This window comes from Mchenga conophoros, linkage group LG17 (assembly GCF_057382185.1).
Source record: "Mchenga conophoros isolate Kocher_MC1m ecotype Shallow Benthic linkage group LG17, M_conophoros_male_GT1.1, whole genome shotgun sequence".
Lineage (NCBI taxonomy): Eukaryota > Metazoa > Chordata > Actinopteri > Cichliformes > Cichlidae > Mchenga > Mchenga conophoros.
The window spans coordinates 2,479,666-2,507,408 of record NC_140542.1 but is presented as its reverse complement, the minus strand read 5'-3'; the positions used below and the strand labels follow the sequence as shown (position 1 = coordinate 2,507,408).

General features: G+C 41.4%; 1 protein-coding gene across 1 annotated transcript in view; it reads right to left on the bottom strand.

The window, feature by feature from the left end:
• Window positions 1–27,743, bottom strand: part of mpped1 (metallophosphoesterase domain containing 1) — a 95,008-nt gene that overhangs the window by 59,934 nt on the left and 7,331 nt on the right. The window contains exons 3-4 of the mRNA XM_085250784.1: window positions 24,609–24,790; window positions 1,333–1,558 (exon numbers count right to left, since the gene is read on the bottom strand). Of these exons, the coding sequence (XP_085106910.1) occupies window positions 1,333–1,558; window positions 24,609–24,790 (408 nt within the window). The remainder of the gene's footprint in view (window positions 1–1,332; window positions 1,559–24,608; window positions 24,791–27,743) is intronic.

Below are 27,743 nucleotides of genomic sequence, written 5' to 3'. Positions count from 1 at the left end.
TCAGGAACTTTCTTCTTCATAAGTATAAAATCTTGTAAAGAATCACACTGGAGGACGAGAACTGCAGTTCATAAAACTCTCTTTTAAATGTTGGGGGGGGGGGGGGGGGGATTAGCTCATACTTTAGCATAGGTCGAAAAAGGACAAACATTGTTGATCACCGTGTCAAAATACTCGCTGTACAGACTGGTAAAATATTAGCCATGTAAATGCCCATCAGCCCTGACAATGGATCAAAACAAGACGAGTGACTGACAATGAATTGCTGAGCTTGTTTGCAACAGAGGAATTTAAACTTGTTATGATGCTCGTCAGCACAGGGGTGCAGTGGGTAGCGGTGTTAGCGATGGTTTCTCATTTGGCCTGCATGGGTTGCTCTGGGTCCTGCCACACAGTCTAAAACACACATGCTAGGCTTCTTAGTGATTCTAAATTGGTTGTCTCTGTGTTAGTGATGGCAGCTGGGATAAGCTCTGCCCTCTGCAACAGTGAATTGGTTAAGCAATTAAAAGAATGAAGATATAAACTTTCTCGTGTAATATGTCGCCTCAGCAATCCAACTGGTGCAAAAACACTCTTTAAAGCTTTATCAGAAAGCTGCCCAGAATTATGTGTTTTTGTGATTTTTTTCAAGGAAAATAAAAACAAAATTCGGTTTCAGGTTTGAGCCCAACTCATGGACAGATGCATTTGCTTCAAGACAAAGGGCAAGAAAGGAACTGCTGAACCACTAACAGTCCCATTTCTCTCATTCATTGTGTAACATGTACAGTGCATTTATTTATTTGAATGCTACCTGGCCTGAGGTTTGCGCCAAGATTATACGTGAAGAAAAGTAGAAACAGCCAAACTCAAGACTGAGTGTTGACCCAGTCAGACCCTTACAATATACATGGGATTCATTTTTTATTCACAGTAAATTAAAGGATATTTCCAGTACTGACTGGGTTTTTTGACTCTCCACTTGCTAGAAGAATATGCTAGTAGAGAATGAAAAGGGATATTAAGAACTTTCCTACCTTGAAGAAAGTAGACTCATAATTCAAGTGGATGCTGTGATGAAAATTGGATGTGTTATTGAGCATAGCCAGTGCAATGTGCATGTGGAAACCGCTACACCATGGAGTCAACCTCCACATGTCAGATTGCATCACATTATAAATCTTCAACAATCTGTTATATTTGACTACGTTTGAAGTTACCACTGCATGACTCGTGTCAGCAGATTTATATGTTTCTATAAGAAAACCAAAGAGTCAATCCTTTGTTAAGAAAATACTCCACATACTGTACGCGCAGCCCTAGTTCTAATATGAAGAAAGAGTCACTCACCAGGGGGAGCCATAGATTCTGAAGCCCCGCACGGTGACCTCAGAGTCCTGCAGGTAGATGCAGTTGGTCAGCAGTGACTGGACGTTCTCGTAATTCTCTGGCTTGAGCTTGGAGGCTGAAGGGAAGTAGTAGAAGTCCTGCTTGATGAGGTCTGCCATAAACTCCTGGTCAAAGGTCAGCTCATGATTTCCAGCAATTACTATCTTGATGTCGTAGGGGAGGGTACCTGAGAGGGTAAGTGGAGTAGTGAAAGTTATGGACAGGGAAGAGGGGAAAAGAGAAAAGAAATGAAATTTGAATGCAAAAGTGGTAAGAAGGATGGAAAATGAAAGAAAGGAGAAAAGAATGAATGGGGAGTGTGATCAGGAGGCCCAATTCCATAAGGAAAAATAGATGGGGTGGTGGAGGATCATTTTCAAGGGTGAAGAAAGAAAGAGAAAGAAATGACAAGAGCGGAGGGAGAGGAGATGATGAGGAAAAAGATGAGAGAGTAGGAAAGAGAGAGAAGGGAAACAGAAATGGGAAGAAGATATCAGCACAAAGAGGGGAAGCACGGCAGATACCCGGGAAGGAGAAGAGAGCGACAACTTTAAACCCAGCTCAGATGGCTTGGCATTCACATGCAACAAGGCTTTCTAGTTGTTTTCCTCTATATTTCGAGTAAATCTGTACATCTGTCTTAGATTCCCTCCATCAGTCAAGGTCTCAACCCAGTGCACTGCTGTCTTCTGTTAATGGAAGCATAGCTGAATGCATCCGTCAGGGAATCTTTATCTGAAGGATGGATGAGGAGGATCATTGTTGGCTTTACAAAGCAGAATATTAAACATTTATAGACTACGGCAATAACTGCTGCATCTTTAGCCCCTTCGTTTCCATCATCCCCTTCTAATCAAAGTCTCCCTCCTTCAAGTCAACGTGCATTCTCTGCTCTATTTCAGCAGCGATAATTGGCTATTCAAAGCTTGGCACAGCAGGACGCGTGATCGATCTTAGCTCATCAAACCCAGCAGTAGCCGGGCCTTCACACTTCTACACAATGTTTTCAAAGCTCGGCTCGGGAAACAGAGAGCTAACACTGACAAACATCTGGGGGTCTGCTTTGTCAGGTAAAACGGCTGACGGAGGGTTCAATCACCGCAGCTTTTTTCTTTTTTTGTTGCTGGCAGGACGACGCGGCACGCAGCTGAGCACGCCGGTTTGTGTGTCAGCATGTGTGCGCTTGTGAGCGACTTTCCCATGCGTGTGCGAGTTTGCACGCATCTGTGCATGAACGTGTCATGTTAGTGAAAAGGAGTAATTAAACCGAGCTTTAGAAGAGGCTGACAGCCCAGTGACGGCTCTGTCATAACAGCCAATCACAGCCCAGTGACAGAAAAAGAAAACGAGTGGAAGAGGAAGGAGAGAGCGACAGAAATACTTTAGGAAGCCCAAAAATCCTTGAGTGTGAAGGAGGAATAATAACAAGATGAAAGCAGCTGTCAAAGAGTGCCCATCTCTGCAGTTTGGGTCTGGGCCGCCCCCTCTCCCTAACACAGCTCCAATTTGTTTGGCAGAAGGGCTTGTGTTTAGTTGTCAAGCAGACACCAAAAAAGGCCCATAAATGAGGGGCTGCACCTCAACAAAGGCACACGGACACAGATAATCAAAAGATGTTCCTTTTTGTTCCTTTTCCTCAGGGTTTGGCATCTGAGGCTTAGTCATCCCCAAATAAATCAATGTTGGAGGAACAATACGTTCTAAAATATCATCATATACCAATCATATACCGATTAAAGCTCTCGGGACCGCTGGGAATTCTGTGCTTTACTTTCAGAATTTCCATTTGTGCTCCAAAATGCATAAAATCCCTGCACATGACTGATGCAATAATTGGCATGTGTTTCGCGTGCCAACTGGCCTGTGTTCTAAAGTGCGATGCCAAAGCCTGCACCGCAGCTACTGAAGTCTAACATTTACCTCTCTATGCCTCTCACAAATTTCAAGTAAGTTAATGGGGGTACAAGAAAAAAAAGTCATAGTGAATTCATTCATTACACACAGATTATGGCCATAGTAACACTCAGGTTACAGCTCATGTTTGTTATCAGCCATTCAGTGGACACCATTAACTTGCACAGACTCCCCATGATAAGGCACTTCTCTGATGGAGAGTGGTCTAGAAGGAAAGCCCCAGACTACAAGAGCATAGTTGCTGTTTATCAATAACCAGAATGAATATTGGATGGAAGGTGCATCTTCTGGCCGGCAAGAATAGTCTTCAAGAGGACACATATCACCCTGAGTCAAGAAACACAAATGTGTGGATTTCGTTATGTTAATAGAAAGACTTCTGTGAGTTTTTGCGAGCCTCTTTAAAAAATACACCAAGGGGCTGGGAATTTAATAAATCTAACAACAACTACAATACGGCTGCAAGAAGATAAGCTGATGGTCATACTAATGATCACTGCTGTAAGAGAGAAGAAACAAAGACAGAATACAGAAGAATAAACACATAATGAAAGAATATTTGATGCTTGTGAAGACGCAGAGAAACCGAACTATTCTGTTGTATTTGTGTCCACCTGGGGAACAGAACTCAGCATTCTCTTTTCTCTTGGCCCTGTGGCTGTAATAAACTGTCCGACTGCTGGGCAGTTAGCTAACAGTGGCTTTCTAAGGCTACAAAATTATTTCCTTCTAATACTGGAAATTAGGCAGAAAACCAGCAGAAAACTGTGGCCCAAGAAAACAAAAGTAAAACTGAATGATGCTCAGCAGCTTTCTTACATATAATCAATTTAAAAAACGAGCAACAATGTTTCAGTTTTAGAACAATTTTAGTTTTTAACATATCAGGAAACATAAAAATGATCTAGTCCTTATAATGTTTAAAGATCAGGTAAGCTCAGATAAACACACGATTTGTTATAGTTTATTCAGCTAGAACTGAGTTAAAATGCAGAAGTCGTGTTTGAAAAGCTGGAAGAACCACATTTAACAGCAATAATGTAAAGTAATAGTTTTCTGTTTACATGCCATCGATTACATGCCAGAGATTTGTCAGCCCTCGATTATACACAGCTCTCTTATGGTCCACTCAGATCTGGACTTTGACTATGCCAAACTTAGATTCGTTGGTATATTAATGAAGGGTTCATAGTCAACTGATTGACTGCAAGTACTGTGGCAACCAGCCCAAATATCCCATCACCGTGTTTGACAGTTAGAGTTATTTCTGCTGATATTTCTGCTGTATTTGGTTTTAAACAAACATGGTACGGTGCATTTTAGCCAAACATTACTACTTTGGTCTAATCTGTCTAAAGGACATCGTTCGAGAGGTCATGCGGTCTGTTTGGATGCAATGTTGCAAACCTGCGCCATGCTGCCATGTTTGTTTGCTGAGAAGAGACTTTCTCCAAACATGCCATCTTTTTTTAAATGTAGTTTCCTGAGCTTTGACATGTTAGGTGAGGCCTGTAGACCCCAGTTGTACAGGAGCTCTTGTTTTTTCTCTGAGCAGTGCACAGTGATGGGATTTCCACTCCCAGTGAATCCCAGACCTGTGAATAATTTTCCCCGCTGTAAGATAATGATTTCAAATTGTTTAATAATGGCCTTATAACCCCTCCCAGACTGATGTCAGCAGCAGCTGCTTCACTGCTGATGTCTTTCCTCTGTGGCATTACAACAAACACCTGAATGCTCCAGACTGCCAAAGCTAATGCTTTTATATTGATAATCAATTGATTAAGTAAGGATAAGCGGAAGCGAATGGATGGATGGAGGAATTCTGTATATTTGATTAGCAGTACTCGGCTTTTACGTTCCATTCTAATACTTACGGTTTTTCATGCACTGTTTCTGCATTTTAACTTTTTGTTAAACAAAATAATCACACAGTCAGGCATGTCATATTTTGTAGATCATTTATGGTTTTATTTACCTAATTTTAAGACCTGCTGAGGACCAAACATTTTTCATAGTACAGTATAAAGAAAAGAAAAAAAACTGAACTGACCAGATGAGCTGAGCAAAAAGTATGATGAAATATGATTTGTTGTTTGAACTGGATAACACTGTAGGACTTATACAACTTGTCTATTTCACATCCAAAACACCACGCAAACGCAGAACGCGAGCAGCATAGACACCCTTGATGAGTCCATCACCTAACAAAGGTTTAGTGATGTGGATAATGCAACCTATCCCTCCCTCTGTGGAGCAGGATTTGCTGCGACCTAAAACCGCCACTGATATGTGTCAGTGCCAATCTTACAAAGTCACGCTGTAGTCAGTTACAGTACAGTATTTAATTAACCTTTTTACTGTGCACACAGACCCTTGGTCCCAGACTTTAGACGTCATGGCAGTGATTCCTCCTGAAACAGCAGAAATCCTCATCATGTTTATGCAGCTAATCTGTGCTAGACTGAATAAATCAAAGTAAAATCCAATGATGTTGCTGGAGCTCCCTTCAAGGCAGCCAGTTATACCATAAATTAGATGCGACTGCAAGAATGATCACCCAGGTGAGCAGTATAATTTAGGCAAAATATTAATGTCATTTTATAACTTTTTAAAAGGTGTGCAACAGCTTTGCCCCATCTTCTTTCTAGGAAAATATTTAGAAATATAAAGAAATCTATATCATGAATTCAGCTGGAATAAACTCTGCATGCATGCATCACGTTTGCCACATAAACATATTTGCTCAGTGGTTATTGATTAATGATATATGACCATTTTATATGCCCCAATAACTGTCCATGTAAAGCTGTATATGCACATTTACATATGTAACTTTATTTAATAATTTTTATATATTTTGGATGGAGGGATGAAGGGATAGAGGGATGGGTGGACTTGGAAACAAATTTGATGCAAAATTTGAAGTCGTGTACAATAAAAATATGAAGAATAAAATGATTATACAACAATAGGAGAAGGAGCTAGAGGCTTGTCTCTCAATATAAGCAATGGCTGGGGAGAGCCCGAGTCACTCAGTCCCCATCTATCGAGTTTGTCTGTTTACTGTTGGTGCACATGCTTAAGGCATACACCACAGGGGTGCTTTTACTTTCTTTTGTTTGTAATTCTACTCAGTTGTAGAAGTTGAGGGAAGTGCTTTGAATAGTTCTCAGAGCTTCTTGAAGGACATTCCAAAGATATCTGGATGTTGGTTGCCTTTTGTTCCATTCTTTGTCAAGATGATCCCACAAAGCTTCAGTAATGTTGAGGTCCAGGCTCTGAGGAGGTCAATCCACGAGTAACAGCGCTCCATTGTATATTTTTTCATCCAGGTATACTTTCACATTGTATTTGGCAATAATATTATTTTTGCTGTGAAATCTTTTCTAGATTGCCAAAAAAATGGGAACAAATGATGTTTTGTGACAAATTTCAATAATTTAAAATTACTTCTTTGCTAAGTTAAATGAAGACACGCCACTGTCTTTTATCCTGTCTTCCTTCTCTCACCCCAACCAATCACAGCAGATGGCCCCGCCCCTCCCTGAGCCTGGTTCTGCCGGAGGTTTCTTCCTGTTAAAAGGGAGTTTTTCCTTCCCACTGTCGCCAAAGTGCTGCTCATAGGGGGTCATATGATTGTTGGGTTTTTCTCAGTATGCATTATTGTAGGGTCTACCTTACAATATAAAACGCCTTGAGGTGACTGTTGTTGTGATTTGGTGCTATATAAATAAAACTGAGTTGAACTTACCTATGGCTTTGAATTTCTTAAACTTGACCTTATCCAAAACCTTATGATAACAAAACAAAAGAAATTGAAAAAAGTTACTTAATATTAGCTACTAAATACTAAATAACAGAAACCTTTTGTAAAACAAACAACTCTGTAAAATAACTCTAAACTAACCTCAAAATAAAATGCAAATAAATAAATGTAAAAACTAATTTGACAACCCTGAGACACCAATTACAACATATTACTCAGACAAATAGTTTATACTAACTTTAATATACCTATTTTAAAAAAAGATAACACCAATGTAAAATATTTCAAATTTATTTAATAGTTCTCTCGCCTGCTAGTTAAGCTTTAATATTATTAAATTAAATTAATTTTAGCTTCCTAAGTTGCCCACGCTGGCAGCGACTGAAAATTTGATGACTTCGAGCAAATACAAGCAGAATAAACATGAGGTGGATATTGTTGACCAACCTTGTAGTAAATATACTGTATTAGACTCGAAATGTTAGCATGTGACAAGCTGTCAGATTCAAAGTGATGTGCAACAAGCAACTCGCTTGTGGACGCAGCGTTAGAGAAACATTTTTCTACTACTATGATTGTTGCTTTCAAAATCTATTAACTAAAATAGAAATGCTTATATGTGTGGTGTGACAGTAGTCTGGCTACACAAGCCAAGTTTTGTTTTGTAGCTTACCTAGCCTTAGCTTAAAAGCTAAAAGTAAGGTAAAGCATCGAGAAGCAGGACAAATTAGCACGCTAGCAAGTGACAGAGCCAGCGCTAACCAACAAGAGAACATTACAAACATCAACTGACTAAAAAAGATGTAGTTCCAGTGGTATGATATAAATAGTTCAGGATTTTAGGACAAAAAACACATAACAACAGTACTCCAGCAGATATGGAGTAGGGGTGTGGGGATGGCTAATTGGTGAGAGAAATATGTCCACTGTCAACATACAAGAAATTCTCCATCCATCCATTCGCTTCTGCTTATCCTTTTCAGGGTCGCGGGGGGCGCTGGAGCCTATCCCAGCTGTCATAGGGCGAGAGGCAGGGTACACCCTGGACAGGTCGCCAGTCTGTCGCAGGGCCAACACACAGAGACAGACAACCATTCACACTCACATTCACTCGCACATTCACACCTAGTGACAATTTGGATTATCCAATTAGCCTATCCCCACAAGCTGCATGTCTTTGGACGGTGGGAGGAAGCCAGAGTACCCGGAGGGAACCCACGCAAACACAGGGAGAACATGCAAACTCCACACAGAAAGACCCCGGCCTGATGGTGGAATTGAACTCAGGACCTTCTTGCTGTGCGGCAACAGTGCTAACCACCGTGCCACCGTGCTGCCCACAAGAAATTCTCCATTACAATTAAAAGTTGCACAGTGAACATGTCAGCAAAATGCACTTAAAAAGGTATTTATAGAGAGAAGTGTGAGTGCTGTATTCTGTTACTGAGTAACAGTTTTTACTACTGATGAATTAATGTGGAGGCAGCATTTTTTTCTGCTGTAAATAAGCATTATATAAAATAGCTGGGTAAGGTGATGTCGAGGGAGGATATGTACCCACCTATCAAGACTAAATCACTGCATCTAAATGCAGAAAAAAAAGATATAAAGGAAAGTGGCACGTGGATGCATGTGAGCCCAAGAAAGACAGACGGCAAGACAACAATGGAACAACAGCACAGGAACAGGGCACTCATAAATTCTCTAACAAATAAACATTATCTGTGTTGCCTCAGAAATTCTGCAATGTGAGCAGTTTTCACCCATGAAGTTTGACAGCCAACTGTAAACTGAGAGGAATAAATCACGCACAGAAATATAAAACTCCACCAGCTGGACACAAATACCCTCCTCCCCATCCTCACACACGCACACTCACACACACACTTTTACTTTCCAGAATTAAACTTCAATTTCATGGATGATTTTTTTTAAAGTTTCCCCCAGAAGAAGCTGCAAAATGACAAGGTGGGAATACCAAATAGCTTAATGTTACACAGTAGATTCTGCAGCCAGTGTTTGCATCTGTTTTCCATCCCAGCCAACCGCCTTCAGTGGGAAAATAATAAAAAGAAAGACTTTCAACAATACAGTCGATTATCCTGAATGTCCACAAGGAACAAATTGCTCAGAAACAGAGAATGAATTTGTTACTTCTCTGACAAAAGCGAAGAAAAGAGGAAAAGGTGTGGGTGGAAATGTGCGAGTCAATGTGAGGGGGAAATCTAACATATGTGGCAACGGACCTCCACAACACGGGGAATGTTCTTTGTCACCCCAATATCTTTGTCTTTGAATTCAAGTGACTCTTTTTAAACATCGAATACTTTTAATTTGCCTGGTGCAGAGGGGACAGTCGAGTAGCGTTAAAGACAAAAAGACCAGAGAAAACGCAACAGCACAACACAAGGCGGCTTTCAGGAGTGGAAACAGCTGGACTTCAGTCTCCCCCTCCGTCCCTTCATCCCTTTATTTCTCTCTGGTTCTTTTTCAATCCTCTCTCACTCATTGTCTTCACTCTTTTGTTGAGTGCCTGGCCCCTCCAGTCATGCACATCCCAGATCTGCTCCATGTCTGGCTGTCTGTGTGTCACCACAAAAACCTCCATCTTTCCATTAACTCCAAATGGTGGTCAGTGTGAGGGTAAATGCATGTAAGGTTGCATGTGCAGCCTGCATAGATGTGCTTGATCCCTGGAGTTGGGTGCATAAGCATAATGTCTGTGGATCTTGATATGTGAGTGAATAGATTGTTAGTGTGTGTGTGTGTGTGTGTGTGTGTGTGTGTGTGTGTGTGTGTGTGTGTGTGTGTGTGTAACTGCCACCACATGAAATCTTCCGGAGTTCGGCCACCATTGTTCTGATGCTGCAATGGGTGGTCTGCTCTTTGAAGAGGAAAATCCTTGCTCTGCCCAAAGCTCTTGCATGTACAGGGGGATTACTGCCCATTGTGTGTGCATTGGTGTATGTGTGTGTGTGTGTGTGTGTGTGTGTGTACTCTTATATGTGCGCTTGTGTGGATGCACAAACAAAATAAAAAGGAGACATTTCCTGCCTGCCAAGACAAAGTTAAATCCTATCTCTGTATGTGTGCGTGTTTGTGTGTGTATACTCCAGATATAAAAAAAAATAGTAGCCAAAATGTTCAGCCAAATAACTTAATACCAAAGTATGTGTGTCTAGAAATTCTGTGTGTGTGCTACTGCAGAAAATAGAGGCCAAATGTTTCCTGCCAAGCCAAAATGATTAAATCAATACCAGTGTGTGTGTGTGTCAGTATGAGTGAATGCATGTGTGTGAAAAGCAGTAACCAAAACTTTTTTCTAAAATTAAATTAAAGGAAAAGCAACAGATTATTACAGTTTCATTCTTATGTTTGCACATGAGCCTTGTGTAGCTAAAACACCTTATATAAGTCTCATATTTTTTTTGTTGAATGTCATTGACTGGATGTGAGGTTACTATAGTGAGAACGTTTTTTCTGTGTTATTGTGTCATATTTTTTAATTGCCTCTTTTTGCATTTATAGGCTTTAAAACACGCATCTTTAAGGGAGGATATTTCACCTCATCTCTTTCTTCCTGGGAGCTAAAAATGCGCCTGTCTGCCACAACGTTAACACTAATGGCGTGATCTGCCCCAAAACAGGTCAGTATTTTTAATATTTGGCTCATCAATGAAGTACTAAGCATGGTAACAGAACAAGACAGTTAGCTAACAAGAAACAGCCACTCCAGTTTCCAAAGCTCGTACACGTCTAAGTTCATTAACTACTAAAGAATCCAGAGCAAGTCTGACTATCGTATCGTATCGGCGCACTTAAAACCCTTTAATTTTCTTAAAAATCAACAGCGCGCCTTATAATCCGGTGCGCCTCATGTAGGAATTCTGGTTGTGCTTACTGACCTCGAACCGATTTTATATGGTACAAGGCGCTCAAAAATCTGTCCAAAATGTTTTAGTACGACTTTGGTAAGCTACGAAGCCGCACTACCTACCTTAGACAGGAGCCTCGCGGAGTAATCTGGGTCCTAAACTCCGTCCGTTTCGGGTCCCAAAGTCAAACGAACACTGCAGCATCACTGAGAGTTACAAACTGTCTAAATTCTTTCATCTTTAATAAAATGATCAGCTGCTGTTTTACCAGGTGTAACAATTAAGTTTAACATCCAGGCATCCATGAAAACAGAATTTATTACATTTAACGGAGTTAGAAGTTAGCAGGAAGTTAGCTCGCTAGCTTCCACCTAAACATGATATTGCATGTTCTGACTGAGAGATTTCTGAAAAAATTCAAACGTACAGCTCTGCTATCACTTCCAACATAAATGAAGACAGGAAACTAAACAGCAGTGACGTTTGTAGGGTTACTGAAGTTGGGCTAGCTGGTATATAATGATGTGCAAAACGATTGTTGTATATTAGCATAACATAAACACAGTGAAGCTGCAGGATGAACGCTAACTTTTTTTTCCACTCGATAAAAGTTAACGTGAGGGTTCCTGATGGTTAGAGACAAATGCAATCGCATGGCAGGATGCTGTAAACGGACCAAACTTCAGTCAGGAGAACAACTGAGATAATCCATCCACAATACGAGGTTAGTCATTAATATACTGCAACAACGAAATATATGGTACTTTGATTGATAGGTGTACAAACAACAGGACGCTGTAGCTACTGGGCTGAATTATAATATGATCTTTTTGTGGTACAGCTGTCTACTGCTAGCTAACCAAGCTTTCTAGCCTTAGCTGACAAATTCATCTGTGTCCCAACCACCCAAATATCACAAAATTACACTGTTAGGGTGCCAAAATTTGAACGTTGTAAAATTCATAACTAATGGGTGACATCAGAGTAGCTACATTCACACCTTTAATGCTGAGATTAGCCTACCTAAAGCTTTTATAAGTACTCTAGTGATCCAAGAGGAGACCACCTAAAAGCATCTGGTAATGATGGTTTAACACTACACTATTATAAATTATAAGTGGAGATAATATCATCTTATCAGTATCACGCCACAAAGCATATAGAGTATCAGGACTGAAAATATCAGGGTGTGGTCCAATATAGTGGATGCCTCACAAGATACTAAGGAAAGAAGGACAGTATGTCAGTCACAAGTGGTTAGCTCACTGGTTATTGATTTGTGATTGACAAGGTTTTAATAAGCATATCCTAGTTTATCCTAATTTCTGACATTAATGGGAACCATAATTTATAAAACAGACACAATATTTTATATTCATTGTGGTTTACTGAGCCCCAGTGAACAAAGCTCACACCACAAAGCAGTTGAAGGCCATTTTCCTATGAATTTTATACAACCTGAGATCTTTTTAGAACAAGATGAATACAGGTTTTTAGATCAGGATACTGTGTCCATTATTAATATACAGTCTATGTTCTGCAAAAACCTGATCTGATAACTGCTGGGCTAAACATGTAACCAACATTCCTGTTTTCATTTTTCATAATAATATTCCCCCCCCCCCCCGAGCTCAACAAACAACCTTTATTTATACAGGCTGCAGACTGGCTTGGGGTTTTTTTTAGCATGGGGAGGGTCTAGCCAGGACCCTTACTGGATAGTGGGTGGGAATCGAGCTTGCGACCCCCACTCAAAAAGTGTAAAAAGTTAAGTATTTTTGGAAATAGAGGGGACTGAAACCCACGCCATCAAAAGGCGTGGAGCCTAAATCCAGCACCTTAGCCCACTCAGCCACAGCTCCATGAGCAGGCCAACAACAATAGCTCGTGTGATGGAGTTTTATATCTTTCTTGTATTGCTACTTTTAATAATGGTTTTGATATAATTAACTTCTCTGTCAGAATTAATTGAGGTAAAAAAAAGGCTTTATAATGCTGGGAGGTTTCTGTCAATGTTTTATTGAAAGCAGTAATCGGATAAGCACAAATTGGCAGATTGTGTTGGACTCTTGTACCATAAACGTAAAATATCTAATGTATGTGGTATCAGATACTGTCACTGTATTGTATATTGTATAAAAGTTACATCCCTCTGAAAGTAAAATAAAGTGGAAAAGCGTGAATAGACGATGTATTAAAGTTGTAATCGTAATACTACAAATCTCAGTTTTATTGTTCTGTTTTTATGGCTTGGTACCAGCATTTTGGGCGTTTGTGGTTCCTGTATAGATTTTTATTGGCCTTTTTGCACCATCTCTGATTGTCTTACTGCTCTTATTTCTTGGCGTATCTGCCATGGTTGTAGCAATGGAATTCTCTTAAAATTCCAAGGTGTAATCAACCAGGATTACACCTGCATACCAATCTCTGTCAATAGCCTGTGTGTTTATATATATATATGTCTTCTTTATGTATAAATTATAGAGAGATAACAGCCAGACTGTGCAGTTTCAGCCAGCCTTTCTGTGTGTGTGCATAAACAGAATTCCAATAATTCAAAGGGAAGCTTCAGAGGCAACAGCAATGATGTTCAAAGACAAACAAGCTAAAGACTCAGCCTGGATCAGTTGTAATTCCTTTACAGCGTCTGTGCACGCACGCGTGTGCGTGTGTGTGTGTGTGTGTGTGCGATACGAGTCAGAGGAAACAAAGTAGTCAGTGACATAAAAGAAAGAAACAGGGAAGGTAAAGAGAGGTGAGTAAGGGACGAACATGCAACAAGGTAGAATTGGATGATGGCAGGAAGACTTCTGCCTTCCCACCTCAGCTTAAACTTAATACTCATTTCATTTAAATCACCGCCCACACTCTGCTGCATATCCCCACACACTCACAAACATGTACACACACAGTCGTACAAGCAGACGCAAAACAAAGACAGCCAGCAATTATGAGACGGCATACACAAACACCACCTACTGCGCCGCGCATCCAAAACACACATTTTATCTGAGTACAGCAGCACCTCCTAACACTTCACAATGTCCTCGCTGAACATAATGCATTACACACACACACACACACACGAGCAAAGACACATAAAAGCAGCGACAAAGACGGATCCAGCGCATCATCAAGCGGCCTCGTAGGTGGTCTGTCTCTTCTCTTTCACTCTCCGACACTCCATCTCTGTCTCTTTCATCCTGTCTGCTCCGCTTCCATGTTCAGTGTTACAAAATTGCCTCCAGGATAATGTGGCTGAAGATTAAGCTGCAACTTTCAGAATAAGCAACGTGGGTTTTTCCGACGAATGCTGATGAATAAAACCACTGGCTACTCGCCATATGTCCCATATCTGTTTCGTTTTATTTCTACTGATGCCAAATTTAGCTGATGCTAAACAACATCACTTGTACACTGTGCTGTTGTACCTTTATTGTTCTCGTCAAAGCCGCTACATCATCAGACCACATCGACTAGCAGGGAATGCTCTGAAGGTAGTTCCAGGCCATTGTGCTTTAGTACCAAGGTTTATGTAACGTCATATTTAAACCTTGGATGAGAACACGAACTGTCCTTCTCTGATGAACAGCTTGTTAACACCAGGCCTATTTGAGTACTCTTACAATGGCGTGCTCAATCCCAACTGGTAGCGACCGGTGGCTGACACTCATGAGCCTGGCTCTGCTGGAGGTTTTTTCCACTGTCACTGTCAACTGTGAAGCACAACTCCCTGTTTTATAAAATGCTGCACAAAAAAGTGCACATTTTCTGTTTACTGAGTTCCCAAAGCAGTTCAACCAGACACACCCAGCCCTTCAGGTGTGGCAGTGTGACAGGACATGCCCAAAACACATCATTTAGGAGACATCCTGGTGCCATGCCCGAACCATCAGCATCCATTTAGAGCAGTGTTTCAAGACCACTGAGCCGCGGCACATAGATGTGCCGTGAGAAATGATCAGGTGTGCCGTGGAAGATCCTCTGGTTCCACCTGATTAGTACGCTAAGTGACCGACATGAGTATCGGGCAGATCAATTACATTCTCTTCCACTAGTGGGTAGTACAACTAACTGCTCTAATTAAATGGGTTGCCAACTTCCAATAAAACAGAAGAAGACGAAAAAGAAATGACATAATTGGCATGCAGTGTGTAATAGCAATGGATCAATATTTGAAAGCAGTCAGTCTGACCTGGTCCTGGAGAAAACTCCGAGCCAGATGAAGGCCCTAGCATGAGTAGTGGTCACAAGAACGCAAAAGAGGTATACTGGGGACAAACCAAGCCAATTCTGCTATACAGGGTACGCAGGAAAAATGATCAATGTGCTTTTCGTGACATTTTTGTTTAGTGGTGTGCCGTGTGATTTTTCTAATGTGAAATATGTGCTGTGGCCCCAAAAGGTTGGAAAACACTGATTTAGAGCATATGAGACCATAGCCATGCAAACACGTCTAGAGGCTGTATCTAGCCAAGGCTTTGCTTCGAGCTAAACATCACCATCTACAGTCGGTGAAAATCCAGATCGATGATGTTACAGATTTAACCCTGTAACAGTTGGTTTGCTGTCGGCTTGACAGAGAGGACTAATGACAGATTTAGCAACAGTTTGCATACGACGAATTACAAACACTGATAAAAAACAGTGAAAGGGAAAAAGAGAATTAGGAAATGATGAGAAAGACTTCCATCATTTCATGAGAAATATCCACCGAGGGTTTACTATCTGAACTCGAAGAGGGAAAAAAGAAACTTATTTGAAAGAAAAAGATGCGCATTCTACTGCATCTTCTTCCCTCCCTGATATAAAAGCAGCGAGGGACAGATGGGAAAAGGTTTGCCTAAATTTACAGTCACGTGAAATTCTGTTGAGTTTCTCAATAAGAGTGTCAAACCTCCTCATTATGATCTCCTCCAGCAGCACTCACTGCTGAGTAAACACACGTAGAAAAAGAGGTGAAAAAAAGACAAAGGAAAGGTGAGAAATGTGGCAAAATAAGGATTGAATGAACAGTGAAGGAAGAGAGAAGAGCAGACCAGAAAAAGGCAGCAGCTATGAAAGTTTAATAACCTCGCTGTTAGAGAGCTAAAGAGAGAAAGCTAAGAGACGAACGAGGGCAGCAGAGGCGGTAAAGAAGAGATCCAGCGGGGAGGTGAAAGGGTTGAGGAGTTCAACACCTGACAAAGGTTGGAGATGAAGGGGCATAAAAATAAAACACACCCAGGCAAGCAGAGGCAGGTGCAGAGCAGCAGACACCCTCTCGCTCTGCCAGGCAAATAAAACACACACACTTGCATTTAAAGTGCCGACACGGCAATCGCATCATGGTCGTCGCTTATCTATTATTCAGCAGTAAAGGGGAACAGATAGAGCAGGCGCTAAATTAAGAGCTGTAACAAAGATGCTAAAGGCTGTGGACCTCGCAATCTGGAGTCGGGGGGGGGGGCACAAATCCAGCACTCCTGAGGCAGCAGCAGGATGAAGACTTGGGTTATTTCTCTTTGTACAGTCTAATAAGAGTAAAGATACATTTTTAAAGAAGCACTACCTAAAAATGCATCTAATAAAAAAAGCCGATAACATCTCACAGAGGAGGTGTGTCCTTCACTGTGTTATTGCCCATCTCTGCAGGTCCTTCCAGTCATGAAGGACTTTCATCCCAGTTTGTTTGTTTTTGTTCCCACCGACCCTCCTTTTCAGTCCAACCACAGATGGAGGCAAAGACGTGGCCGGTGAGATGTTGAATGGTAACATTGAAGCAAATGGTTATCACATCTCCTCTTTGCACATCATCATCTGAGCTTCACTGTCTTGTATCTGCACGAGGGCGTGTCAGACCTCATTTATAAAGCACAAACAAAGTTTGCTTCACCTTAGTCTCAGCAGGTGGCTGTCTCATCTGCTCTATGCTGCTTCACCATGAAGCATAAACAGGTGAACTGTAGAAAAGCTTGCTGGCTGCCTGTTCCTGCTCCTTCAGCCTGATGCAAGAGTCTGTGATTAGGAAACTTCTTTACCGCACTTTATATTTAGCACTTCTGAAATGCTCCTGCTGTTTTTGAAGCGGCACTGCTACCTCTGTCCCGTGCATTTCAAGGGTTATTGTGGTGAACAGCTGTGGTATCAACGAGCTAATAAAACAAGCTGATATATTCATATATATGAACACAGACAAAGCAGCGATATAACGGGATGAAAAATGCACTGATGGCTAAATAGTGGCGTGAAACAAAATTTAAAAAAAAAACAATTACATTAAAAACATTAATGATATCAGAGCATTAGCAGCACAGTAATTTGAAGAATACCAGAAGCCATGTGCTCAACTTAATGAAATGAATAAGTTTAACAGGCTGTAATGTAGTCCCAGGTTACAAAAGACCCGAGGTGTGCATAAAAGGTGGAATGAGTACGAACTGATTAATGTTTTGTTTTTTTTACCTCAGACGAATTTTAAAAAGAGGACATTTCATAATTTTTTATGCAACCTGCATATGTGTAGAACTATTAAAGCGCTGTGAGTCAACTGGACGGTGTTTTGCTACGGTGAATCTGAAGGAAGTGTAAGAGAGTCACTGATGTCAATCAGGAAAAAGCAGACAGAAGGAAAGAAAGAGTGAGAACAAAGCCTTTAAGAATTAAAGCTGCTCCTCTCTTGACCCAGAGTCGACACCAAAGCAAGAGGAGATCCATATTTAAACACTCGACACTCACTGCAGTACATTCCCGCTCTGCTCTGCCAGATCCCGTTATCACATGGCATGAATAAAAATGCCACTCAAGCCTACAGCGAGGGCAGCGCACACAAACAAACACGCAAACACTTAGGGTTGCCTCAGCTTACGAAATCCACGTGGATCGTTGCTACAGCGCGCGTGTTCGCAGGCACGGCTTAGCGCTGAAAGCCTGATCAAAGAGACCATTATTGGAGACAATTGGACTGAAGTGCGCTGCTCACAAGCTCCAGGTCTGCCTCTCACCCTCTCTAACCTTTTTTTTACTTTCCCCAATTTATTCACTCGCTCCTCTCACCTGTTCCTTGCAAACATCTCCGCCCACAGCAGTCCAGTTGAAAAGCTGCCCAATGTGGCTTTTCAGCTCCACTTAAACGTGTCCTTTTTTATTAATCAGTGCTCTTCAGCATGCACATTGTGCTTGCATAAAAAACAGAGTGACCAATAGTTGTGCATTCATTTTGTCAGGAGAATTTTAGTTCATGGTAAATGGACTGACTCTTATTTAGCGCTCAGTGTGATGTTTGCACAGGATTTAACATTAAAAGTATATGTATATGTAGTTATGTCAGTTAGGAACAGCATCATTAGTCATTCAGCACCAGGTGCATGAGCAGACGAGGCCATGGGGTAACTTTACTGAACTGTACTCGAGTACATGTAAAGTAAAGTAAGTCTGTTGGACTTGGACCCACTTTTTTTTTTATTAATGTTGGTGCCTCAACCGCTAATCATCCTTTAGGCAAATATTTGACATTGTATATGCTACTATATTTATGTACTATTTATAAATATAAATTCCTGGATATTATAGATGAAGACAATATATTATAGACATAGATGCTATAGAATGATAAATTATTAAACTCATCATCAGCTGAAACACTGATCCACACATTACTAAAGCAATAGTTACGATCCAGTAAAGAGTTCTGGTTCTGGGCCACATCCAGCCCAGTCTGTGAGCAGCATCAGAGTTTGGCTCACAGTTTGTTCCAGTTTTGGAGAAATCACAACTTCGCTGTATTTATTTAGCAGACTTTTGAAGACTTTTATTTATTTTTAAAATGTACGTATGTACGTACATGTGCGCTAATGATGTTAAAACAGACATTTATAAGAGATGATGTGAGTCTTACAAAAAGCAACACTGATGCAGAATGTAGAGCTTGTACAATACATGAACTCAAAGTGTTTATTTAGTGAAGTCAGAGGTAAAGCTGTGGGCTTTTGTGGAGAGCAGATTACTCTGTTCAAGGGTTACAATTTGAATTTGCAGAGAAATGTGAAGATCTGACTGAGGCAGGCCAGAATATTTGCTGCAAAAGCAACAATGACTTTGCTCAAGCGTTGCACATCCTGTGATGGATGTGGGCACAGTACCAAAGAGTGTTTGGTGGCTTCTGCTACACTAATAAGCCCTGAGAAATATAAATGAATAAATCAAGACATAAATAAATAAAGGTAAATGAGATGAAGCATTAGATCCTTTATATACTGACTGACAGGATGGATCACCACGACAATAAAAGTGTGGCATCAGGTCCATGAGCTGCGAGTTTACCAAAGTAAGGCAGTATCCCTCTGGGGAGACACATGGGCACTTTGCTCTGCTCCCTATTATTTTTAAACCTCCGCGTTCTCCTTCCCTGTCATCCCCTTACCTTCCCACCACTTTCCCTGCATGAATTTCCTCTCCTCTCCTCTCCTGCAACATTTGCCATCTCTGAGAAAGCCTTGAATGGCTGCCAGCAGCCCCAAGAGCCAACTGACTTCCTGCTAAAAATAAGAGCTGAGAAAAATAAGAGCTGGAGAGAAAGGAGTGGAACCAGAAAGGGAGGTAAGGAGGATAGAGAAGGGGGAAGAGGGAAAGGAACAAGACAAATAATGGGGGAGAAAAAAGCAAAGATTGATAGGAGAGGAAAAGATGAAAGAGCAGAAAGTTTGGGAGCAGATGGTAACACCTGACCGAAGTTTGTACAGACGCTCTTTCCAAATCAATACGCTAAACCTGATCTCCCAGCAAATCTGTTCAGCACACACTAAACAGCAGGAGTTACATTCATCTACAGAACATCCGTGTGACAGAGACAGGGAACAGGAGGGAATGAAAAGGACAGAAAGAATAGGAATAGCCACATTATAAATATTTATATCAGCAGTGGAGAGACGGTGGTGGGGTTGCAGAGGAGAAGGAAATAATGGGAGAGCGGAGCAGGAAGGGATGGAGAGAGGAAAGACTGACTTCAGAGGCAGCAGCAGGCGCATTTGGCTCAGTTTATCTTTTCTTTCCCGTCTCTTACGTCGCCTCTCTCACCGCTGGAGTGCAGGCTAGCGGATTTACATCTCGCGCTCCCCACAGCTCCCGTGTGTGTGAGCGAGGAAGGAGGCGAAGGACAACAAGTTCTCCCCTTATCTCCCTCTACTGTCTGCTTCCCTCCTTCAGACAGCTTTACACGCACCCGCCATCGGGCACGCACCTTTTCCTGGCGTGATTTTCACCGGGGAAAGGTGTGGATGACGACGATGAAGGCAGCGATAGCAGGAACTGTTCTGCCTTTTCTGTAGATTCGAACACTGAACTTTTTTTTTTCCGCTGTTGCTCAGCTTCGTGCGAGGTTACTTCTTCCTGTTTCAACAGATTTCACGTGGCGATGATAAGACTTACACGCGCTCCTTAGTCAGTACAGAGATAAGAAGCTTCCAGCAGAGCAAAAGTCAAAGAAAACAAGTCTGAATTCTCTAAAGGCTCCTTTACTTTCTTCTTAACAAAGGGTGTAAGAATATAAGGACGCACGGCAGGAATTTCTTTGCCAACTAAACTTAACTTTCATGAGTATTTGATTTACATGGCGCTGACAAAGCATAAAACGTTAATAAATAATAAAGTTAATTATTATTAATAAATAATTTACAGATTATTGTTGATAAATAAGTTCTAAGCCATTAAAAACAACAGGTTTGGGGAACTTAACAGATTAACACCAATGATGGCAGCGCTGCCTTTGAAGGAGCTGGTCTGACATCAGCACCAACCTGAGACTTCGCTCACTGCTCGGACGCTTGGGTCCATGGAGGGGAATAAGAGCAGCTGCAGTTAGGAGATCACTCACTCTGCCGTCGGCACTAAACCTCCTGTTTTTTCACAACAATTTTTATAGACTTTCATAATACGGATGCTTTAATCGTGATCTGTAAATGATCACTAAGTCATTTGAAACCACTACAAAACAATATGAAGCTCTTTACGTGGCTGAGCGTCCGTTCTGCTGCAGTTTGTATCTGCTGCACCTACAGCAGCAACAGACAAGAAGAAGGTTGAAAAGTTGGTTTAGAGTCAAAAACCCGTCAGGAACAAAACACCTACTCCAACAACTCCATTAACAGACAGGAAGGAGAGAAATATAAACAAGAGTCACTAATTATTAATAAACGTTGTTTATGTAATATTAAGGGAACATGGTACGTAGAGGTGGGAATCACCATACATCCCACGATACGATATTATTGCAATTTTCTTAAATATTTTGCGATATTCAGATTCTGTACATAAAGGTAAACTTTATCAATATTCATTTTATCTAATATCAAAGTCTCGCACTCAGTCTTTCTCTCATTTCAGTTTTATTGTTGACAAACTTGAATGGTTTGTATTACAGTCTAGTCCAACTTAACTGAATGCAACCATCTGGTACAATTATAACTATTCTGAACTATGCAATATGAAAACTATGCAGCCCCTGCAGCAACTGAAGAATTTGAAAGTAAATTAAAACAAAATAATTTTACATTAAATAAAAAAGTTTTAAACTTAATTAAAATAAAACATGTCTTAAATTAAAATAAGTAAACTGTCATGTTTATTGCTGCCAAAAAAAAAGTTAAACACATTTGGACAGTGAAGGAATGTCAGGATTCTTGCTCAGAAAAAGGATCAACATGCTCTGAAGTCAGAGCACAGAAACCTTTTTTGTAACAAAATATCGATTTCTGCCGTCCCTGTATCGATACATTATTAGAAAACAAAATATCACGATACTACACAGTATCGATTTTTTCCCCACCCCTAATGGTACGTTACAGGCTGCACTAAAGAGTGAGAGAGTGAAAACAAATTTCAGGCAGCTCAAATTTGTTGTGTGTGAGGATATGTTTCAGTAATGTTTAATAAAAAAAACCTTTTGATAGAAAACAACATTATTTGTATTTGTTTTGAGATGGCAGGCTGACAGGACTCCACACACAGACAAGCCAGTGTCCTCCTAACACTGGTACCAAGCCTGCAGAAATGGGGAGAGTTGTGTCAGGAATGTGGCATAAAGTCTTTACCCAATCAAACATGCAGATTATCAAGAATGAGATTTCCGTATCAGATCGGTTGGTTAACAACGACCGCCTCTGGTGCCGTCGTTCAACAGGATGCCGGTGGAAACTGTGCTGCTGTTGGCCAAAGACAAAGGAAGAGGAACGTGTGTTCTGACGCAGATAAAGAGAAGGAAAGGCTGCAGTGTGGAGGTGCAAGTAAAGGCCTATGACTGGTGAAGGGAGAGAGCTGGCTGATATGATGGAGAGAATGAGCACATATAAGTTGTGAAGGCAAAGAGAGGATCAGACAGGATCATGAATTTGAAGCTGGAGGCTGAAGAGGTGAATGTTGTTGGTGTTTATCCCCCACAGGCTGGACGTTAGTTAGAAAAGAAAGAGGAATTCTTTAAAGTGTCCCCAGGAGAGAGAGAGTGGTGGGTGGAGCAGACTTCATTGGACAACAGAAGAGACGAGGAAGTGTTGGGTAGGTATGGTGCCGACAAGAAAAATGGAAGATCGTTGGGTTGGCTCTGGAAGTCGAGGAGAGTAAGTAAATAAAGGGTGAGGCAAAGATTACATGTTGGGAGTTGTGGAAGAATGTCTCAGAGAGTACAGGGAGGAGTCGAGAAAGGCTTCGGGTGGTAAGAACAGCTGAAGTGGTGAGGGAAGCTGCCAGAAGGTGTTTGGTGTATCCTCTGGAAAGACAACAAAGGACAAACCGTAGGCTTGTTCTTATACTTTACCCCAGCACTCAAAGCACTTCATGCAACATGCCTCATTCACACCCATTCATACAAGCTCTTCTGTTCTATACCGAAGTGCATTGTCTCTAACATTCAGGCTCTGAACACACCAGAGAGCAGCTTGGAGTTCAGTATATCCTGAGGATACTTTAGCATGCAGTCAAGTGGAGCCTCCAGGGACTGAGCCACTAACCTTCCAATTAATAGAGGACTTGCTCCTGAGCTACAAACACTGAGATTTGGTTGTGGAATTAGGAAGTACCGAAAAGTATCCAAAAGAAGACAGATCAGCGGAAAAAAGGCAGTATAGGCAGACCTGTCATCCCAGACAGGTCACCTGGTAACGTCTAGGAGAGAAGGCAGTAAAGAAGAGATAAAACAATCTTGAAAGATCTTGAAGAGAGTAGGGAAGCCTTAGGAATGGTGAACAAGAGTATTGTACCAATTTGTTTAAAAAGTGCAGACTGTAGTAAATATAGAGCGATGAGACCGATGAGCCATAGAAGTTATGGTGAAGAGTTGTAGAATGTAGGTTAAGGACAGAGCTGACAATCAGGGAGCAGCAGTACGCTTTCAGGCTGAGTATGAGCACTACAGATGCAACGTTTGGTTGAGAAGCATAGAAAAGGAGTTTGAGTTTGTCCATGTGGATCTACAGATTACAGAGTGACACAGAGTGTCAGGAGTGACAGGGAAGGTTCTGCAGGCATTACATCAGGAATCTGAGCCCCTTCTTATTTGCTGACAGATGAGACCAGGCTGGAGTTACCGTGGATGTTTTGAGTCGACATTGTGAGAGTAGGGAGAAAGTGGAGGAGAGCTGGAAGAGGAAGGAAAGTGAGACTGAGGAGGACAGGCGATGCTGCATGGAGTAGAGGTAGTGAAGGTAGATGAGTTTAAATACCAGGGGTCAACAGCCCAAAGCAACAGGCAATGCACAAGTGAAGAAGAGGGTGCAGTGGAGTGGGTGGAGATGAGCGTCAAGAGTGATTTGTGACAGAAGGATAGCAAGAAGAGTGAAAGGAAAGGGATGGCAGCGCAAAGAATGGATCTATGTGGATCCCATGTGTGAAAAGCTGGTGTGCAGTACGAGGGGATGTTATACTGTTTGGGGTGACCCATCGAGATTCGTTAAGTTAAACAGTATCAGTTATTAAGTTGTATCAGGTCATTGCTGCGTAATAACATTTTGAGTAAAATGTGGAATATTAAAGGTTGATTCAGGTTCCTGTTTTCTGTGCTGTTGGAGAAACTGTGAAAGAACCAGGCTGGTTCGAAGGGTACGTTCAAACTGTCTGTGCAACCTCTGTAAGAAACGAGAGGAGTGTAACACAAACCAGACTCACTTTGTGCCACATCGCACTATATTGTGGGTTTTGCATGTTTGCCACAAATCACATGTGGGATTCTTGTATATTACAGCGATCAGTTTCCCAAAGCACAGCATACGTTTTAGTTTAATGGTTGTTTTCAGTACAGTCTAAAACTGGCTCAAAGACACTTCATGTTCAGCGCATTGAACGCTCACTTTACTTTATACTTTTACCAAAGTTTTTGTTTTTGGCTTCCTGTTTTCTTGTGACATGTCCGAGAAACTCGAGGTTTTTTATAAGCTGACTCAAATCACTAATCTTTAAATTCAACAAAAAGAAACTCAAATCTATGCAGAAAGGATGCAAACTGCTTTAAAAATGTGTGCGGGAAAATGGTCAGCAATATTAGGGAAGTTTCTGACTTTGAGTTAATGCTCCAAAAACAAGTGGAAGCTGTTTTTAAAAAGAGAGTTTCATGCATCAGCATTAAAATACTCTCTGAGAACTTTTTAGTTCTTCTTGATTAGGATCAAGATCACAAGGGGGTCACGGAAGACAGCTAAACACATAGAACTGCTAACCTAGCCAGTCGTTGAACTTCTTGACCTCGGAGGGCAGTCCCAGTTCGGTGAAGTCTCCAGCATGGATGAACACATCCCCGTACGGCATCTGGATGGCATCAGTGCGGGAGTGTGTGTCCGAGATGCACACAAAGCGTGTGTAGCCCGGTGGCTTTGGAGTGTCGTGAGGCATTGGGTCAACCCTGAGACAAGAAAAGGAACAGAGGACAAGAAAGCAGGGAGTGAGGATGCGAAACGGGGCCACTGCAGCTTTTGCTGTACTGAAACAATACAGCAGAAGGGACAACAATGCTATACGTAAAGTCTCTGTGGTAAGAGGCTGACAATGAAAAAAGTTAGAATTAGTATCCAACAGAAAATCATCCCCACAGACTGAGGCAGATGGGGAAACAAGAGACAGCACAAAGGAGGAGGGAGAGGCCACAATAAAAGCACGGTACCCACAGAAGCAGAAAAAGAAATGTGCAGAGATAGAAAAAGAATAAAGCACAAATATAGAAAAGAGCAGAGTCCTGTGGGATTTCCAGTGAGTGTGCAGATCCATGGGGTCTCTGGGGGGGAGAAGGAGAGCTGGTGAATAACCATGGCCCACTTAAGTGAGCTTTCCTCCAGGTACCTTAACACCCAGCCCTACTTCCTCCTCCTCCTCCACCCATACCACTAGAGACAGAAAAAGATGAGGCGACGAGGGAAGCAGATACACATGCACATAAGACAACCAGCAAGAAATGAGTCACGAAGTAATAAAATACAAAAGAGGGTTCATAGAAAATATAGCACAACTGATGGGACTGAAATGTAAGATGATGTAAAGTGACTGAGCTCCACAGGATCTCTTCTTCACATGACTGTTCGAAAGACTCTGTGATTTTATATAATAGCCTAAAGTTGAACTAAAGCTCAGAAATAGACTGAGTGACTTAATTGCACAAGCTGCCACAGCTAGAAATTGAACAAGCAGAATTGAGGTCAGTTATAGTCATGCTATAAATAGCCTGATCTAAGGTAGCTAAAGGGGGGTATTAGAGTGTTAATGTGCTGGTTTGACAACATGCTGGGAGGAGGAACCCTTGGACTGAGCAGTTTCTGTCGTATTGTAGCCCTGTTTATAGAACAATGTCTGGATATGCATCAGAAGTTAGTGAGGGGGATTTTTGCCTGTGCAGCTACGCGGAAACACCCAGGTCGGCAGGCCGCAGCTTTATTGATATATACTGAAATACCCGTCATTAAAACTACAAGAGAGGCTGTCAAAGGTTTATGGGAGGAAGAGAGAGACAAAACACACACATTACATAAAGCTTGAATGAGCATGTCACTGAAATAAGTATTTGATCCCCAAGGAAAATGTGATTTGGTACATGATGGAGAAATCACTAGATTTGCATACATTTCAGGAGGGACTCCAAACTTTCCAAGCCCTTTAGGTTTCTTAGATGTTGCTTTACAACTCAAAGACGCAGCTCCTTCCACAGATTTTCTGTCGGACTGAAGTCTGGAGACTGGCTAGACCAGTAGACCTTAAGAGCCATCCACGACCCACCTTCAGTGTTCTGGCTGAGGGAAGGTTCTCGGCCCCTAAATGCAGTGAAGTCGTCCTGTACCCTAATACATATGCCTACCCCCATGTTTGACTGCAGAGAAGGTGTTTGGGTCATGCTCACGTCTCTTCCTCCAAGCAAGGTGGGCTGAGTTGATGCAAAAGAGGAAGATTTTGGTTTGATCGAATCACCCCACCCCCTTTAGTTGCTTCTATAAGTAATATATTAGAGTTTTAGATGTGGCGTTTCAAATCATTTTTAGCCTTGATTTGCCGTTTAATAATGTCAGCTTTTGACATTACTATATAATACTTGATCTGTGTGGTCAAAAAGTAACTGCTATTGTCTTTGAAGCCCCAATGTTAAAAAACAAGAAACCATATCTTGACATTTATAAGCTACATACTCAAGAGTGCCATTTATTGCCACTTACTGCTGCATCTTGAAACAGTGGAAATCACACCTGAATGAAAACTACCATTAAATATAAACAAGGGGAGAAAAAGGGATTCAGAGCTTCAGATTTCACAAGAGCCCCACAGAAACATCCTACATATGTTCAAAACCTGATCACTGACAATTCCTTACAAAGGCGCGATCTGAAGCTTCTTATTTACTTGGTTGGAATTGCAGTTACGCAGCTGTCTGCAACATCCTGCGGTTTGATGCTCTTGTTATGAAAGAAGTGTTCGGTGCACGGCTTCTTAGCTTTAGGAGATTACTTCTAACCTGACCGTGATTCACAACGTAGAACATGTTACAGAGTCTACTCATTTATTGAACAGCTTTAATGATGTAATTTAATACTATAATTAAATGGCACCGCTGGCCAGATATTGAAGTGTAGCAGAAATTCAATTCAGTCTTATTAAAACATTCATATCTTTATGCTTTACTGGATCATCTGTGTCTGAAGACAAAATATGAGTATGAATTATGTGTTTATATTTTGAACTTTTTTAGTTGAAGTTCATAATTAATGTTATTCATATAAATAATCAGCAGTACTGACAGAGACTCCAAATTGCTTTACATTTTAGGGAGAAGGATAAAAAGTGAGCTTATTGTAGAATAAGTTCACATATGCATGGTTTGTTTTTCATGAAGTTATAAATGCATATCATCCTTTTTGGATTCAAAGTAGAAAACTAGCCTACAATCTACAAAGAGACAATCTGGAACTATGTTATAAAAGCCTCCCAGTACAGGCCAATGGGATTTCGTCTCACAGATGACATGACTCTTCTGGCTCCGTGGCTGCTGCCATGTTGATTTTTTGGAGCCAGAAGTGACAATATACTGACTACGTGGTTGAGTGCAACCATCTCAGCCTTGCAAGCGTGGTTATCAAGCTACACTCACTATGCACAGTCACAAAAGCATGCTGATCAATGCTAAGCTACAGACTGATAAAATCCTCAGATTTCACTAACTAAATATCCTTGGATGGGCTGTAGCGACACAGTGGGTGATATCATGTGTCAGATAATAACAATAATAACTTTGAGCAAGCCACAAGTGGCCATTAGAGGAGCTGCAACACCTGCACTGTTTTTGGCATTTCTGCACTGCAGCCTCGCAGGTTGCTGGTTGA